This window comes from Varroa jacobsoni, unplaced genomic scaffold (assembly GCF_002532875.2).
Source record: "Varroa jacobsoni isolate VJ856 unplaced genomic scaffold, vjacob_1.0 scaffold_653, whole genome shotgun sequence".
Classification (NCBI taxonomy): Eukaryota; Metazoa; Arthropoda; class Arachnida; order Mesostigmata; family Varroidae; genus Varroa; species Varroa jacobsoni.
The window spans coordinates 93,349-112,028 of NW_019213555.1; the positions used below are offsets into that span (position 1 = coordinate 93,349).

The window sequence follows — 18,680 nt, forward strand, 5'->3', positions numbered from 1 at the left end:
GGCGGCGGCGACGGTGTCTCTCTGAACAGAAAAAGAAAGGGAAGGACAGAGAGAGAAACAAGAAAAGCGCAACCAACATTGGATCAGTCGAAGAACCAATGCAGATGAAAAACCGGGCCAGAATCACAGCAGTAGCAAATACGGCTCTTACCAGTACGGCCAGTATCATAGCACTAGCGTATTGCCTGCCACATCATCCTCACAGACGACGTCGTCGCGCCAATCACAAACAACAATTCGACCATATGAACAGGCACCACACGTACAATTACTGTCGTACCGCAACTCTGAGCCGAAAAGCGCCAAATGCGACGTCGTTGCATGTTTTGCCTAATCCTTGTGCTGCTACCGCGGCGGCATTGTACCACCATTAGTAGTAGCACGACCGCGGGCGGGGCCTTGACGCGCGTTTCATTTTCTACTGCCGCCGCCACCGTAGCCGCTGCCACTGCTCCTGTTATTGCACTATATTTTATGTCGAGAGAGCTCCACTAGCGTCGCTACCATTTCGGTCGTTATTGTTGCCACCGTCGCCTCACAAGCTCACGGGGCTGTGCTAAGCAAAGAGGACTATACAAATGCAGACATGTGAATATGTAGACGTGGCTGCTGGACGATTGGCGTATTGCCTACTTGGTCTTTCGACCAGTTAGTTCGTCGCTTAATAACGCTTTTCTATCTGCCGCAGCGATTCTCACAACCTATTGCACATCTGTTATTTCATTTTGCAGAGGACAACTAGCTAATAGGCAGGAATGATCCTCTCTGTGGTTAGCACAACAGCCAACCCAGAACAGCAATAACAACACGTTAAATACGTTGCCCTCCGACGCTTACTACGGACCTCTAAACCCATCGTGGCGCCTTGCCATTTACTCAGTTGATTATCGTTATTGTCTATATATATATATATATATATATATATATATGTATTTTATTCACATAGAGTAGAATGAATGTTCTTACTGGCATGCCTAAAGAAAACGCTGTCATCGTATTCGCGCTGGCGACGGCTGGACCGACGATGGCAACAACAACAGCAGCAGTAGCAGTAACAATAGGGGCAGACGGCAAAACTTGTTGCCGTTCCTTGGGTTGACTTTCTTATACAGAAAAATACACTATAGGAAAATTAATTAGCGACCCGAATCACAATTGAGGTATTTCCACAGCCGAACCGTTTATGGCGGCAACAACGATCGGCGGGATACGATTGTTCCCTTCAGTTGTTTGTAAGCAGGTGGATCGTTAACGATCAATGCTTTTTCATTTACTCGATGATTGTTGACCTTACTCTGTACTCGTCGATTCGGTGCATTACATCGCGTCGTATACCATACGTAGTTAGTTACTTTGGATAATCATTACTCTCATCTATCAGCACGTACAATAGCTCCTGACGAGATTTTTTTTTCAACAAAATTTAACCAAGTAAGGACAGAGGTGATGCTACCGTCGAGAACAAGCGATATCCTCTAATCACTCACGAAGTATATGTGATTTTAGTGTTCGCAACAAACAGTATTATATTGCAGATAGATTAAAAGAGACAGCGTGCTTTATTAGGGGGAACTGTAAAGCAGAACAAGCAACTAGACGTTAGGACAACGTCAGTCCTACAGTGTTGTATATATATATCTAGATAACGAACGCCAATGAGTACCTGAGTCATGCAAAACGATGATAAACAATGATAATGAACGCTAAGAGCTAAAGCAAGAGGGTGAATAGATAGCGTGTCCACTAGGCACGTACAGTTATAGGTCTATATGTCTATCTTAACGAGGCGTTCTGGTTAAGAAGTGGCCCAAGACCTCTCTGTTTTAGCCATTTCCAAAAGAGCATTCATTATACGATCACCGTGCGGGCAGGAACCGAGAAGGTCGCCACAAATAGCCTTTGACATATAGGTAAGCCGCGTCAGGTGTCTAATATAGAATTAGGAATCATTATCTAATTGGTCTACAAACTGCCTCTACGGTAATTTCTCCATCGAAGCCGTGCACGTTGCACGTGGGGTACGAATGTGGGTGGATGGCTTCCATTGTGTGCGAAGTAGCACCCCTTAATAACGTGGTCACGAATCAAAATCGAAATTCTCAATATTCAACCACAGTACCGAACGTGGCTGCCGCCACGTGATGGCTGTTCATGAAACAACGCCTGCTACTGCTGTACTTCATTCGTTCACCTCTGTTCGATCTTCCTTCTGTTTTTCGTTGGACGGCAAAAGCGTCATATCATTTTGCTGCAGTGAGTCCGGGGGAGCCCCACATTCAGTTCTTTTCATAGCTCCGACGAGACGACACCCGAACGCGCAGGTTGTGCAGCGTCACTCTGGGGCGACGTCGTGAATACTGGCTTAGGGGGAGAATGTTGTCGTTATTTTTGTTACCGTGTCTGTTGTTGTGAGTGCATTTCGTTGATACTTTTGCGTATGTGCTTGAGTCTGTCTGTATGTGCACATGTGAGTGGCACTTTTCCTTTTACGGTAGGTGGTAAGTAGCTGCTACCGTTGTAGCTGGACTCCGTGGCAGGGTTGGTTGCTGCATAAGAACAGATTATTATTTGCTGCTAGTGTTGCTTGCTTTTGTGCCTTAACTTCAACTTTTCTCCATATCGTTGGCGAACGAACCTGCATAAGTCGAATCTGCTGCTGCTACCGATTGGGGGCCTAGAAGCAGCTACAGCAGCACTCGCTCTTAAGTCTTCGCTGCTTAGCAGACCTATCTCGGGGGGCCTCGAGGCCATTTTAATGTTTGGTCGGACAAATCTTTGGCCAAAACATCCACTGAAGTCCCCGATCCTCTGACTCATTTCAGTTTGGGGTCCAATGTGTGACGTTCGCATGCTCTCGCGATAACTGGAATCTGATGGTAGCTTTTTTGTTATTCTGCATCAGCTCAAGAGTAGACCAGCAAAGAGATTGTCTTTTTTTGCAGTGTATAGTGAGCCTATAGTGACATAGAATCAGTGGTGAAGGGAATGATAAGCACAGAGTTCAACCTCGGTGGTTTGGTCGGTTCATACTTGGGTCGTACGTAGGTCGTTCATAAAAAGCCAAGAAGTATAGACAGCTGCTTACAGACTAGTCCGAGTGAAAATACGCCTACAAGCCCCACGCTTCTTTTCAACACTGAAGACAAAAAATACTTGTCGAATGATAATTTTCTAACATAAAACTAACAATAATAAAAATATTATTATTCATTTTTAGCATTCTGCCCTTTCGTCCTTACGTCGCTGCGCGCATTATGGGTTCGCTGGGTTATCCGAAATGCCCGGGCGACAGCTTCATGAAATCAAATATGTTTACGCATCTATAGCGACGCAGTAAATGGATTTCACTAAACGGTGACCAGCTGCATCAATAGCTATTTTGTTTCGATGAAATTTGTTGATCTCTAGATACAAACGTTAATGATGTCAGATGAGTAGCGTATTGTGACTTCGGCCGAGTTGCCCCGGCTACAGAAATCGTTTGTTGCTTGATGAATATCCACTTCAGTGGCCGGAATATGCCTTCGATGTCTATATGCCTGTGTGCAACTAGCAAGGAACGTGCACACAAAACGCAGATTTAATTTTCATTTTTATGTTACGATTTGCCTCAAAGAGGTTATACATAGGCCAACATAGGCGGTTAGTGCATATAAGAATGAATCAATCACGCGTAGAGATAGTATAAACCCAGATCTATATGGTCTTGTAAGGACTGCACAGCATTGGCATTATACATTTTCCACAGCAGATTAGTCTGACTGGTGACGTTGAGTCAGTATTTGTGAACAGCCATACAAGAAACGCCACGTAACCGTTTAGGCGTCGACTAATCAGAAACGTTTCAACCCCATAATACAACGGTTTACTGGGGGAAGCAGTCCATGAACGCCGTCTGTCTTTCCTTTCAGAAGAAAACATAATAGAAGATTGTTCACTATCAGCAACGTTAATTCATAGACGCTGTCCGCCGGTAGCTAAGGATTATTATCCAACGTATAAGTTGTCCGTTCCACCTCAACTGAATCGTTTGCCAAATATCGGAGTCGTTGAAGAAGGCTACGCGGAAAGTTGGACGAGACCCTCAGCGGCTAACCTGGCCGACGTCCAGTCGATGCATTGCTGTTTACAGTACAGGTAGCCATAGCCTGCGGTAGTATCCTGATGCTTTCGGTGTCTGTATCAAGGCGTGTGTATTATAAGCAGCTAGATGTAGTAGCGTGTACGCCAATGGTCGTTATCGCCTCGTGAAAGGTGGGTAAGCGCGGACCATGCGAGAATGTTGTCACCCTCCTACATTATGTCACCCGTGACCTAACGAAAATGATGATGATGCAGCCCACGAGCTGGCTGCAGGCCTAAACCGTTAGAACTTGAAAAGGATAGACTTATCTAATCACACGCCGGCGTGCAGGGGTTGATCAAGACCTAATCACAGTGATCTTGACATTGTCAGTAGTATGAATTTAACAGCCGCAAATGATCGTGTATGCCGAGGGCATGGGCTAGGCCTGTTGTCTAAAGAGAATGAAGCAAGCACGCTCATCGTGCTTGTAAATGATAAGCGCTTCAATAAGCGGTGACTAGGTTTGTTCACGGATTGCTTACTATATCATAGTCTTTCCAAATAATCCGATTATTGTTGATCCATTTATTTCAAATCTATTCTCGTTGTCGAGCGAATCCTGGATGTGTATCGTGGAGCACAACAAACAGGCAGCAAACACCAATATTTAAAAACGATTTTGTTCTTATGGTTTATGGATACAGGGCGAACTTGGTGTGGGTCTAAAGTGAATAGCGCCATCCGGAAACAGCAAAAAAGGCAAGTTCCTTTGTGCAAATAATAGTTTTGATGGTACGACAATTTGCTAAACGTACAGGGTGGGTAATATTAACTGATATTCAGGTTGTTGTCGAATTGCCCGTCCTTTTGTACCGTTCCGACCATGTTGTTTCTGTAGGTAGCGAGGTGGCCTCGCAGCGAAGCGGCTGCAAGACTGTGACTAACTATAGTAGATGGTAATATTTTGCCCATGTATCGTCATAGCTCGACATTATTGTGGTTAATCACAGTCTACCGTTATAGACATGAACGGTAACAAAAATCCCCATGCACAAACAGATACACACGCGGGCTCAAGTCGGTATATCGAATCGATAAAGCAGCAGCCTTGAGCTATGTCTGTAGGATCTGAAGGAAGACACAGACCACCTAACTAGCTTAACTTAGTTGACTCACTGTGTTTCTCGCAGAATGTATCGGTCGATGGATCTTGTTAACTGCTACCACTGACCACCATGACCATGGTAAGCATTGGCGCCCAAAAACGATCGTAATGCGAAAGTGCGGAATTTGTATAACGTCATTACATAACGCATTCTTCTGCCGAGGGATTTGTTGGATAGGACTGACGGGGCCTAGCTCGTTCATGACGCACTGATTATAGGTCGCTGCTCATCGGTAGTGACATACAGCTGGTGATTTAAATCATCCGCGGGGGAATATGTCATACATGGATTATATACGGTTACGATAACGGATTAGTTTTACTTATACGACAACGCCAGAAACAAGCTATCCGTCCACAGAACCACTCACTCCGATGTTATTCAAAGTACAATGTGCCTAATTCGTGGCCCCGCCGTACCGATAATAAAAACAACAACATCACAAACGAATATGACTCTTTTCATGTTGGCATTTACCAGACCTACCTGTTAGCGACGTACAGAAGAAGGATAAACTGTACCAACGAATAAATACAAAGACGATATAGTGTACCCTAGAAGCAAGTAGCAATTTTCAGCTTGCGTTCGCGTGAAATCTCAGTATTTTAAGCAGAGCGACCAGCGCTATCGTCGCAATAGCCAAAGACTGTACTTCTTTCCTTTTGCTGGCGGAGAGAGCACTTTCTACTGGCCGCACTTCGGCAAACAAGCGCCTACCGTTCTAAACAAGCTATGTCAGCCCATACGTCTCACCCGGTGCCATGGCAGCTTCGAGCTAGAAGTTCAGTCGTAGTCCAACGACGGCGACTGATGGGAATACTCTGTGTTAAGCGTAGCCGTTTCGGCTATAGCAACAGCGACGCGCTTCGGAGAATTTCAAATCGGGTTGTGCCCGCTAGTTACCAAGCGACGTTAACACCTGTGGTAAGTGCAGTGGCCAGAACGACAGCCACAGCCGCGAGCGATAACGCCAACAGTAACCATTGTAAATAGTGATCATATAATAATAATAGTAAGCACTGCGTGTACGCCGATGCAGTGACGTCAATGCATGTTATGGTGGCGTTCTTCGGAAAAGTTCGTGTCTTCTTTTTTAGCCTTCAGCTATTATTCCTCTTGTTGCTAGATTGCTAACTGCTACCACTTGTTTTCCTTGTATGTTGCAGCAGGAGTATAAGCAATCTCTTTTATGCCCCCCTGCCCGGTTTCCCTGACTGCCCGCCTCTGGCCACTCCGTATAGCAACGGTCATGGCGCTCGCCGCACTTTTCGTTGATGTTGTTTTTATTGTTTAGTATTTCCGGCTAGCTAACTGTTTAGTTGTTGTAATTATTAACGAGGCAACACTGCAGCGACGACAACGGCGCTGGTGGTTCTTAGTTCGCTTTGTTCAGTTCTGCGCTGCCGTAGCGCCATCGTTAGCGATTCCTCGTTTTCTCGACGACGACGACTCAGAGTGAATGGGCCCTAGCTGTTTTGATGCGGCTGTTGCTGTCTGTCACAGTTGATTTTGCCGCAGGCGTTTGTCTTTGCTCATCGACGTCTCGTTCATCCGACGATCGCCGCAAGCGTTCCGACACGAGCACGTAGCACGACAACAAACAGCTGTACGCGTAGACAGAGAGAGACCCACTTCAAGCGAACTGGATAAACGGAACAGAGATTAGAAGGAAGGGGTGTGTGCTAAAGACAGGACAGGGGGTTCGGTTCGATTTGACTTCGCGTTACTCAGTAGGCAGCAAGGCCTCGCCATAGCCGGTTTACTTACATAGTTGCATTATTTGTGCCGCATCTTCTTCACGCGTCGCCACGGGTTGCGTCGTGATTGGTTTGTGCATGGCGCAGAATCATATGATACCAAACAGCGCGCCGCAATAACTATCGCTGCTACTGTTGAAGCTAATGCAGAGGCCAGATGGGGCTGTAGAGGGAAGTTGGGGGGCTATAGTATGCGGGGGTGACTCCAAGATGGGGCTAGTCTACAGAACAGCCTCGCCGCCAGATATCGTGAGCGCGGTTAGACGATCACTAGTCGGCCAAATACTATATGACGGCAAGCGTGTAGGAGAGCCGCTCTGTTTGCGTGACAAATACAAGGACGGTTAGCCTCCAACAAGAATGACGTTTCTATTCTAAAGGCAAAACTGTTTTCAAACACAGGTGACATGTATTGTACGGTTAGAGACGCATACTCATGCACCGGGTTTTCACGCTCATATCGGGCTGATCTGCGGGTAGAAAGAAGAGAAGCGACTATAGATATGGCACGTACATTTTTGAACGAAGGTTGATATTCTTTTGCTGTCTGTGGTCAGTTGCAAGGATTTCTGCCCTGAACGGCAAGGGCTAAATAGGATTCGTAGGTGCGTGGTACGTCCGAGCGATCGGATGCTTTCAGCTATGTGGTTTCGTGCTGTCGGATCAATTCAGCCGATGACAGCATTGTAACTGTTAAAATAGCTGTTGTTTCTCAGAAAACAGGGTGATCTATACACGCTCTGCGGAGTTTCCGCCTGCGAACGATTTAAACTGAGACGGCACGAAAATATTAGTTATGCTTAAACTCATATTAATAAGAGATGTGACGGATCGAGGGCTATGTTTATGTGTTCAGGTCACTGAAGTGACTCAATCGTTTCTTCTATGCATAGAATGGTATAGATTAAAGTATCTGCATAACATATCTTATAAACCCCGAATTCATCTGCATGTGAGTAGAACCGTTACGGGAGCAAAAAAAAATAGACACAGTAAATGACTTGTGCAGGGGCATAAATCATTGAATGTTTATTGCATAATTCTGTTCGACTGACAGTTGTTACTGGCGTGGTTGTCTTGAGCACACGGTGGCTATGGCCTTCGTTATAGGGCATAGGAAATCTATAATATAAGTTGACTCTATAGATGCATGACCGTCTGACTAGTGTGTAACACTACAATACGTGCAGAATCAATCGATGCGACATGTCAAATTGTTTTACACGATTCCTTAATGAAGGTTTTTGTTATAATCGGCTTCGTTCTTCTCAGCGCCCCTCTCGCTGGATAAATAATTTTGAGATGTTGCGTTTTTTTCTTCTTAGAAGTAGCGCATTCATTAATTGGTCATGTAGATGTTTCCAATTCGTTCGGGACTGTGTGTGAGCGTGCCAAAATGCCTATCGAAAATGGGTCTCGTGCCGAACTCAGGGTCAAGGTGAAGCCTCGATCCTGTTCGCTTAGTCATTATCTAGCGACATCTCTATGCTGAAGCAAGCCGACGGGGCCCTTCGCTGTGCACGTACGCCTAGCCACAGCGGTTAACTCCAAGACGAGTAATTTCAACTGCAGCAGCTTCGACGATTGCTGCTTAAGCAACCTTTCTGGGCCACCACGTACACCGCTAGCAACGACAACAACGTGCATTAGGGCGTAGCCAGTGAGAGTGACCAATGAACGCAAATATACAACACATCGTACGAAAGCATCGATTATAGTAATGCTGTAATGACAAGTTTTCCCTTGCTTTTATACATAGCTCACTGCTGCCGTTCGAACACCGCCGGTGTGCACGGTAGTTAAAGACATCTACGCACCGATGCTCGCTCATCGATGCGTCGTATCCGAGTCCGACTGTACGGTAGATTACGGGTAGATATCTCGCCGACTGTACATGTACATACAGGCCGCATGAATATTTGCTATTCATGAAAATGAAGTATCACTTATCCCGCTGCCGATCAGCTGCTTCTTCCTCTGCTGCTGCTGCTGTTACTACTGTTTGTCGTTGTCGTTGTCGGCGTGCTGCAGATAGCCGTGCTCTTTCGTTCTGTAAACATTCGCAATCGCAACATGCCAACAACAGCAGCAGTGACCGACCAGCGAATTTAATGTTGTTACCTTGTGATGACTAAACTTATCTGGCGAACAGTTGTTTTTTTGTAACGTTACTGCCAGTTATATTGCGTCGCCGCTACGGCGGGCTGTCTGCGGAAAGATTCCATTTCGACACCGAATGCACGAGCACGCTCAGGAGTATTCGGAACTGGTCGAACAAGTCTGACGCCTTTTGACGCTAATAGGCGCCACGATCGCTTCTAGTATTACTTGCGTATTTGTACGTTGTATCATGTATATTCTGGTTTTGTTACTATCGTAGCTCTTACTGCTAGTGCTATCGTTGTTGTTGTTGACGCGGAAGTATAATTTTTATATAAAAACAAGGTATGGTTTTTAAAAAAAGACGTATCGAAAGCGTTACGCCGTTACGGTTAAAGTGTGGTCTAGAATAGGTGCGTGCAGTTGGGGAACGCTATGGGTCGCTGTCTCAATTATTCTGATGAATTTTATACAACGGTCCGCTTTATGGTACCGTTCCACCGGCGGCTATCTGTTGAATCACTGATGTCATAGAAACTGTTTGTTAGCGACAGACATTTAATCGAATTGAAATTTGCTTAACGTCGTTCGGGTGGCATTGCTGTCCAGTTGAATCAAAATAAAGGGGCTGAGTTCACTAGCGGCAGGACGAAGGTGCTGACCGCGAACCGGCGCCGATTACGGCCGCTTATAGAAGATTCATTTGTGATATCGTCGGGGGCAAAGTGGGATACCGTCACAGCAGCGTACTGTTGTACGACAATTCATAACAGAAACAAATAACAAGATCTAAGAAGCAGATTAGCGAACAAGTAAACCCGTGCCATGTGCTCTGAGTGGTGTTCGTCAGGCGTAACAATTGCGCCTGCAATGACATGATTAAACCTCGTTTTGCGCCTGGAAAACCTGCATGCCTGTCGGCCGTCTAGAGGATATTAAAATCGGCACTTTAGCCAACGTCATACACATGTCATGCAGAAAATTTCAGAATTCCCGCTAAACAGGCGCCGAGGTATGGCTGTACGTGTTGTTCAGATCGTTGCGACATACAATTAGAAGCTTTAGTTTGTGAGGTAATGCACACGCATAGATATAAGCGTTGACGATAAACTCGAGTTTGTTACAGATCTCTCATGTAAAAGAAGATGTCGATTGCGATATTGCGCCGCGCAAAAACATCTAGGTAATATTAGTGACGGGTGTGCGTGTGTGTCTGTGGTGCCTCTGAAGTCACTGGCTCAGTGTGGCATATCGGCTTCCGACAAATAGTTATTCTTTTGTTTTTAATCTTTTTCCTCCAACGAAAAACGGTAGCAGTATTCCTGTTTACATGGATGTGACGCAGCCGTACGAAGCTTAATGGGAAAAAGGATAATTCATTGCTTCAGTCGAGCATGGTTGGCAAAGATGTTTGCTATCTGAGTGAGCCCTATTGATCCTTAGTTGTATGTGCATGATTTTTACACTTTTTAAGGCAATAGAAAAGTGTATCGTCGCAGAAGTACAATTTTATTACTGTGGTTGGTTTATGGACCGTTTTTATTCTAACAGAATCTGTATTGCTTGTATATTTGCAGCTGACAACGCAGGTGGCGCAAGTGCCCTCCCAGGTGGGGCAAACTGGGGCCCTCTTCAATCCTACAAACCCCCAAACCACTGACGAGGAGAAATCGGTAATTGCTTTTTTTCGCTACTTCTGGCAGCGCTAGTTTAACTCAATAATGTAATTATAATAGATCTGCGATAAGTGTTTGGACTGTTTGGTACGACAGAGTTAGTGGAATAAAAAATAACTGTTGACCATTTTGGACTATCGGAGTTGGAGGGTTGTTTTAGCGACATGCTGACCGATAAATGATAACACGTCAGAAATCGATGATATAAAGTATTGACACCTGACAAAGATTGAATACTCCGGTTGCATGTACATTGTATAAAATGTTCTTAGCTTATTTGTATGAGGAAATTAATAGGTATCAAGGTTTACTGATGAAAACGTACGTGCCATGATCAGGGGACGTAGTCTCGCATGAATGTATGCTTTGGTCGGGCACCCTTATGGCCAGCCCATGTAGAGATTTGTCCGGATAATTGGAAATATTTTTACTTACCAGCTTCATTTAATCTGGATACATCGTTCTACAGGTGTCGACAGGGGTATACCCTACAGACGTGTTCACTCAATGTAATTGCCATTCGGGTCCCCATCCATTCCCAAATCATTTTCAAGGATTCTTAAGTCGTGGAGAAATTTCGCTAGTAATCTTGAATAGACCCATACTGATGTATAATATCAAATATACCAACGGCAAATAAAATTATTTAAATAAAGTCCCGAAAATTTAGAGGTCTAGAAGACTTAAGCTGTCAAGAGAGGTCAAACGCCTCAAAACGGCTGACCGTTAAAGCTCATGCAGACGATCCAACTTGTGAGAGGTGCTCTGTCATTGTGAACGGCCTCTAACTTCCGCAGTGAAGTTCCAGGAGCATAAGAAATGGCTTTTCTTTTTGTCGTTTTAACGAGCTTTCAAGCCTTTTCAATCTACCCTTTATTGTGGATTTTCCATTTTGTCTCACGATAGTCTTCCTTGAATACTACGGAGGCCGCAAGAAAACGTAGGCCGTCGATGTCGGACAGTCAGTAGAGCTTATAATTTCAGTGAAAGAATGTTCTACGCGAGGATCAGACCATAGCCTATCTTCGTCAGGTTTCGAATACAAATGACCTGCCTCGGCCATGATGTCCGTGTAACTCTGTTCGAGAAAAACTGATTTGCTCCCAGCGGAGTCGCACAAGGTGCCTGTCAATTTATCCCGAACTCCTTGCCAATGGCTTCTCTTACAAGTTCAGGATCGTCTTATACTAACCGATTGAACAAAAATTGTAACTATTTGTCGAGGTACACCGCATATGTTAAATAGTAGTAGAATAAGCGTGTATCGCGATTATTATACGATCGAAATTCTTTATGAAAGATATTCCGCTGTTTCGTTGGTAATCTCGCCAAACAACATTTTCCAGAAAACGTAGGCTACTTCAACGCATTTCTTTAGAAATGCGATTTTTCAAGCAGAATACATTAGTAGTACTTTTTTGCTTCGAAGATATCTCGCCAGCTTAGAGGTACCGTCGTCGTATTGCTACGACGGGTGATTTCCGTTTCAGTGTCACACGCTAAATAACGATAAAGGCACCCGCTAGCTAGACCAATTGCAGTTACAGGCCGGCGACTTGTAGCCTACGTGAATGGCGATATTTTATGATCTTTTAGGGTCACCATTTCTGTTGGCCGTCGGTTGTAGGCTTTGCCAATTTGTCGGATAATCTTTCCTGATGACCTTGCGCTATCCTGTACAATTTGAAAACTATGGCTGTTTTTGTCAGCAAGACGGTGCCGTCGCAGCTCACAGCAACCGCTAATAGCTCGTTTTTGTCCAAAAGGGCCATATGATAGTCAGAGTTGTGGTCAGTAGTGCTGGTAATCCAAGGGGCAGTATTCGCGAAGGTTATGTATGTACGTGTCGACTAAAGCGATTTGATCTCGATGTCGTATCCAACATTGTTAACGTGGTCATGCTTGGATATAGAGCGAGATTTACCTTGTCGATGATGTTTTGTATACAGCTAAATATTAATATGTAACGTATATATTAATTCAATGGCGGGAAAAATACGCGCAGGCACGCTTAGATATTAACCACCGCCGCCGCCGCCGCCGCCGCATAGGTGGTCCTGTTTAAGCTTACTCATCTTCGAATCTAACATATAATATAGACGCTACTGAACAAGATACATACGCCTTTGCTCGTAGTGCTGAGTGTCTGTTATCAATCAGGCCCAGGCCAAGAACAAACGGCTGTCTACTAGCTGTAGCCTATCGCGCACATCCAGCAAAACTGGGTAACCATCTACGAGTGCCTACAGTAACGATAGAAAGCAGTTAAACATTAATATATGGATAACTATGTTCTAGCGTAGCTGGGCATACCCTTGACTATAAGCATACGAAGGGGTTACTGTAATACTATATAAATTATTAAAGCAGCTCTACGTTTTGTTATTAGTCAAACGCGAAGTATAGCGATGATGTTTGTTAACTATTGTACGACGATGTTCTTGAATACGTTTCAAAAGACGAATACGGTTGTTCTTAGAGCTGACACAACGCTCAGGTCAGAGCGAAGAACTAGCTGAAGCGTTGTTTGAAGAAAACAAAAAATAATGACGATTTGTCAAAAATAGCATGCGCTTCATTAGCTGCTAGAAGATGGATCGAGACTGAAGTCGAGTCGAAGTTAGACCTACGTGCATCGAGACGCGGAAGAGAAAGACGTAACAGTTACAATGTAACACACTTATATTTCTGTCACTTTTTTTTTTTTTAACTAATCCGCACCGAGCAATAAAGTTGAAATGTTTGTATATTTTTCAGCTGTCGTATAGATTGATCCATCATTTGATTTTCCATTGGGCTCATTCAAGCGCAAACTGTTCTTCTTGACAAGTGTAAAAACTAGCCATAAGATCAGCTAAGCCATTGTTGCAGTGAAAACAAACATCCTTGACGGCGCATTAAAGCTGAAGTCTGATTTTATTTTGATATGATAAAGGCAAATGCGAAAAAAGGAAAAACGATGTCTTCCGTAACATCGGAGTTTAAGAGTTTTTGAAGAGAGCGCATATTCTGCTATCGTCGATACAAGGCTTTCCTGTACGCGGGCATACCCAGAAGCCCACACAGATGTGAGATCGTCGAACAGTTACCAAATATTGTTGAAAGCGGTCACTGGACGAAGGCTCAAATGTCAGATCGTAATATTCTAAACATTATTAAGCGATAACATAATTCTGCGAAAACTTACTTCCTCTATTGGCCGTCTTCGATTACTGAATATCTATTTTGGCATACCTGACGTATCTAGCCTTTTCGACATTATGAAAGGTACTAGAATATGGAGCGATTCTGATCGTTGTGCCTGTTTCGATCGCGTGAAAGCGCAAAGATCCCCTATTAGACAATGCCTCGCTATCAGTAGCGATTTGTCAGAGGCCGATAATGTCGAAAATTCGCTATGTACAGCATGGAAAGCTACTGCTCTAGTCTAGTTGATGTGGGATATCTATACGGGCGCCCAGTCGCTACAAGTTGCTTTGATAGCTAGTACTGCAAAAGGCTAGCAGTTATTGATGCGTCTATTGCGTCTGCAACACTGAATAGGTAATTTCTGCATGTGTCTATTATTTGCGAAAGCCACGAAGACGCAAAAAATCAATCAAATTTCACGTGTCGCTTTTAATTAGCTTTAGACAGAAAACTTCGACAGGCCAGTCCTGGGAGCCTATAGTTGTCCGAGAATCGGCCGTTACGATGTCAAAGCAAGAGTATGTCGTACGCAAAATACCTAGCTGTTGGTCTTGATCCATAGGTTAAATCATGGTATAGCGGCTACCTTTGGCAAAAGAGAAGTACCTACTCGAAAGATAAAACTATCTACCCATATACATGTAGTCTATGATAGTCAGTGCAAAATAGGCCTTCGAACGCTGACACCCTGTCGTTCAGTAGATTAGAGATATATATGAGCATAGTCAGTATAAAATTTGTGGACAACTTGTGGACACAGGCAATGTCAACCAGGGCTATCGACTGCGGTCGCTGTCGAAGTCCTTTCTATTAATATCAATCAAAATTTGTCTCGTAGATAACGATCACTCTAATTTATATTAGATATTTAGCGAATTTACGGAGACGCTTCACTCAGCCGTATCGCCTTCTCTCGCACCGCTTGCTTTGAGTACGATGTGTTTGTTGTAGCATTTTTTCGTATGCCCTTACTTAACACACTTTTATATAAGAACAACATTCGCTTGTTTATTTATTGCGCCGACGTTAGATCACTTTTACTCGCTTCAAAGTGTTGTTGGATTAGCATTTTGAAGTCGTTGTCTTACAAGCTTCTATCTTTTCTTCTAGGTGTGCATGTTGCCGAAAAAGCGGAAATTCCCATCGCCAGTGGGAGCCGCTGGCGAGTCGGGAGGTTTGGGTGTACCCCAATCGGGAATTGACCTTCTAGCAGCAGATCATGGCGGATCACCGTCAGCGCTCCATCCTCCCATGGGTCTAGCAACGTCACCCCTGCCTTCGGCATTAAGTGTGCCAGGAATGGGAGGCAGCAGCGTGGGCCTTGAAATGGAAGGACTGTCGGACGCTGCCGAGGTGAACCTGGCCGACTGGCGAGGGCACCGGGTTCTTGTCAAAAAAGACGATTCAAGAAGATACTTCCCTGCTACCATCAAGGAAGTCACCAATACGCCCTCCGATCTCATTGTACAGGTATGTCTTAGTTTGTATTGCAGTGTAGCGTAATATGTTATAATCAGACATGAGCAATCAACCTACTCTTCATTACCATACTGCGGATTTACAGAGAGATACACTTCACTGTTCAAAGCATCATTGACGAACCTAGCAAGCGCCGGATCGTAATCGATGTCGTGCGTGACGCTCACATACGTGTCACAACAGCTGAGTCACGAAGGCTGCTGTTATTAAAAAAAAAAAAAACAACACAGACGGGATAGGACGTCGGAGCGAAAGTACTCTATCCGTTCGTCGCAGTATTCAAATTGTTATTGTATCCCGAATCTAGTTTATCTCGTCGATAACTTTGATTTACAATGGCAAAAACGGAACTGAGAGAAACACTACAAGCGATAACGGTAGCCATTTGTCTACGTGGAACATCGGTTTTGATGTCGGTGATTCGTGGTCGTTGGCTGTGTAAACACGTGCAGACGCATACATACACAGACTCTATACATATTGGATGATGTATCCAGCGGAATCGTACGAGAATTAATTAGTGACAGGCACTTTGTGGTAAAATGAGAGGCAATTAGTTTTTTAAAAAAAAAAATTGAATAATGACTTGTAAAGATGTATTATAGTTTATTATTTATTGTGGACGCACCGGCACACCCTTTCAATTTTATTCCACGGTACGTAAGCTTTGTTTTGCTTTTGGAATTTAAAAAAAAATCGCAAAATTTGCACATGTCGGTGTTTTTTACGGTTTTTCCTGCGTGTATATTTGTACCTAATAGTTAATAACGATATTCGTCGATTATAAAATAGCATTAATACAAGTTCATATCCATTTTCAAATTAAACTCCATTTTTCAATTATAGTTTCTTCACCCTTCACTGACAGTCGTGTCCTGCCTCCACGATTTGCTGTCACGTTCTTGCCGCATCGATTGCTGATGTGATATTGGGTCCTGTTTTCGTTGCACTATGAAAATTCACTGCTTCCTACCGCTTTCGGTGGCATTCGAAGTTCAGAGCCCTGTGTCACCGTACGCCGCAACGACCCTGTTATAACAGCCGTCGTTATATAAAGCATCTATTTACAAGTAGCATGATAAACATTATGCGAAAAAAGTTGCCAAGTTGAAACAACCTGGCTGAGTGAGCAAGCAGAACTATTGTAGGCGATGTTGGAGATCGTCAGTTGAATAGTGGTCTCACTTATGCAAAGAACTAAGTGAATACTACTCAAAGCGCGATGGCTGGCCTGCTGACACACCGTAAGGCATCAAAATAATTCGCCTTCCATGGCATACTCCGGGCCGGCCTAACGAATCATATATTTTCCGTACTGTGATCTCTAACCGAATGTTGCCAGCCCACAGCAATTTCTTAAGCAGTGTCCTACAGCTGCTGCTGCTGCTGCTGTTGTTGCTGGTGCTGTTGCTTATGTTGTGCCGTGCTACAGGGCTCGAGGTAAGGCCGTATCCGCCTATTTGTCTGACCGTAGGCTCTCGCTACTACTGCCGCTGCTGCTGTGGCCGTTACATACTTGCTTGTTCGCTTTCTATTACGGAAGCCAACAGTGCAGCCGATGCCATCTTTGAAGCTACTATTGCTGCTGCGAACAATGTCACTCTCACTAAAAAGCTGCTGTTGTTGCTGATGAAGCTAGCGCTGATGGTGCTGGCAGCCTGTGCGCTCAGCACAGCACTCACGTTCAGGTGTCACGACGACAACGATGGCCACTGTGGCCACGGCCGGGCCTAACGCTTTTTGGAAAAGCAGACAACTGAGCGCACGCGTGCACTGACGCTGGCTGGCGAATCGCTTACACACTGTATGTACTTACTTCGTTGGTTGAACGCAGGATATGCAAAGGCACAGAGAGCAAGCAACGCAATAGCAGAACAGGTAAAAAAGCTGCGGGTAGTGCTGCTGCTGCTGCTTATTGTTGTCTGTCTACAGAAAACAGCAACTGCGTAGACTGCAGTCTTTCAGAGAAACAAAGCGGACGCACGCGCGTGCACCCCACTTAGGTTGAGGTTAGCTCTACTAGTAGCAGCTGATTTAAAGAAGTGTTTAACCAACGCAGACCGAACGTAAAATTCGGAACGGTAACGGTAGCTGGCAAGCAATCGCTCCACTGGTCCATCCATCCATCCCCAGGCCCAGAAGCGTTCGAGAATAATTTCATACGTCATCAGAACCGCTGCGACCGCCGCTGCTTTGGCTATCGCCGCTATGGTGCCATAGCAGCACTCAACTGCCGTCGCAGTGGTATTCTGCAGCGGTGCCCGTCGTCATGGTGACGACGGCAACGGGCAGATTCGTAAGCACCTTTGTTGCCGTGGCACACCTTCAGTGACTGTATTGAAAACACAAAAAACACATCTGTGGGCATATTAAGGAAGAACGCTTTAAGATAGCTTCTGCAGAGCATATTACTTGGAGTAGTGATGCTACAGTCGCTACTGTTAGCGTTTTAACGGCAATTATCGTTGCTTCCGTTAAGCTGTTGCAGCAACCTGCCATCGTAGTCTCGTACTGATTGCGTCGGTCGCTATTCTTTTAATGGACTCTTGCATATATTGAAGTAAAAAGAGAAAAGCCGAACAAGGGCTTGAAGTGTACCCGTTGTTTGTTATTATTAATCATTCGGTTAATTTATTGTCGTTGACACCGGCTGGACATAACGACACACTAACGACGGGAAGTGTAGAAGATAACCTCAATAGAAACGGCGAAACAAAGGAGCAAGGCAAATCAGATAGGTGATAAACTCCAGCTGCTCCAATTGCTCTTTTGTTTGACAGCCGATCTCGGTACTTGTGCATGTAATATCATGCATATGGCTTTGGAAGCCGTCGAGTGCACGCGCGCACGCACAGGTATCCGCTGTCCGTATAAGGACTATTTAAGTAGCATATCAGCGTATTATCACATCGACGAAACGGAGAAATTCGATTGTTAATCATTATATTAAGTAATGGCAATGACCACGTTAGCGATTATGGTGGCAACAGCACCCACGCGCCAACACGTTTTGACCCTTCGTCCGTTGTTGGATATCCTGATTTCGTTATTGTAGATACTGCAAATCGTTGGCCAACAATGAGTAAAGCCTGTTACAGACTACTTGAAAGGTTCTATACTGCTATTCCATTCCATATTGGCGTGGAATTCTCTATCACTGTATAAAACCCTGGCAGGCGTTGCCAATCCCATATCTATTTCTCTTCGCAAGGACTCGCTCGTCCTTAGTAGGTAGATGTAATATGAA

The 18,680-nt window shown here is 44.6% G+C and overlaps 1 protein-coding gene across 3 annotated transcripts in view; it reads left to right on the top strand.

The window, feature by feature from the left end:
• LOC111262335 (uncharacterized) overlaps nucleotides 1-18,680 on the top strand; it is an 82,095-nt gene that overhangs the window by 39,235 nt on the left and 24,180 nt on the right. For all 3 annotated transcript variants that reach the window (XM_022836486.2, XM_022836490.2, XM_022836487.2), the window contains 2 exons: nucleotides 10,667-10,762; nucleotides 15,065-15,424. In XM_022836486.2, coding sequence (XP_022692221.1) covers nucleotides 10,667-10,762; nucleotides 15,065-15,424 — 456 coding nt within the window. The remainder of the gene's footprint in view (nucleotides 1-10,666; nucleotides 10,763-15,064; nucleotides 15,425-18,680) is intronic.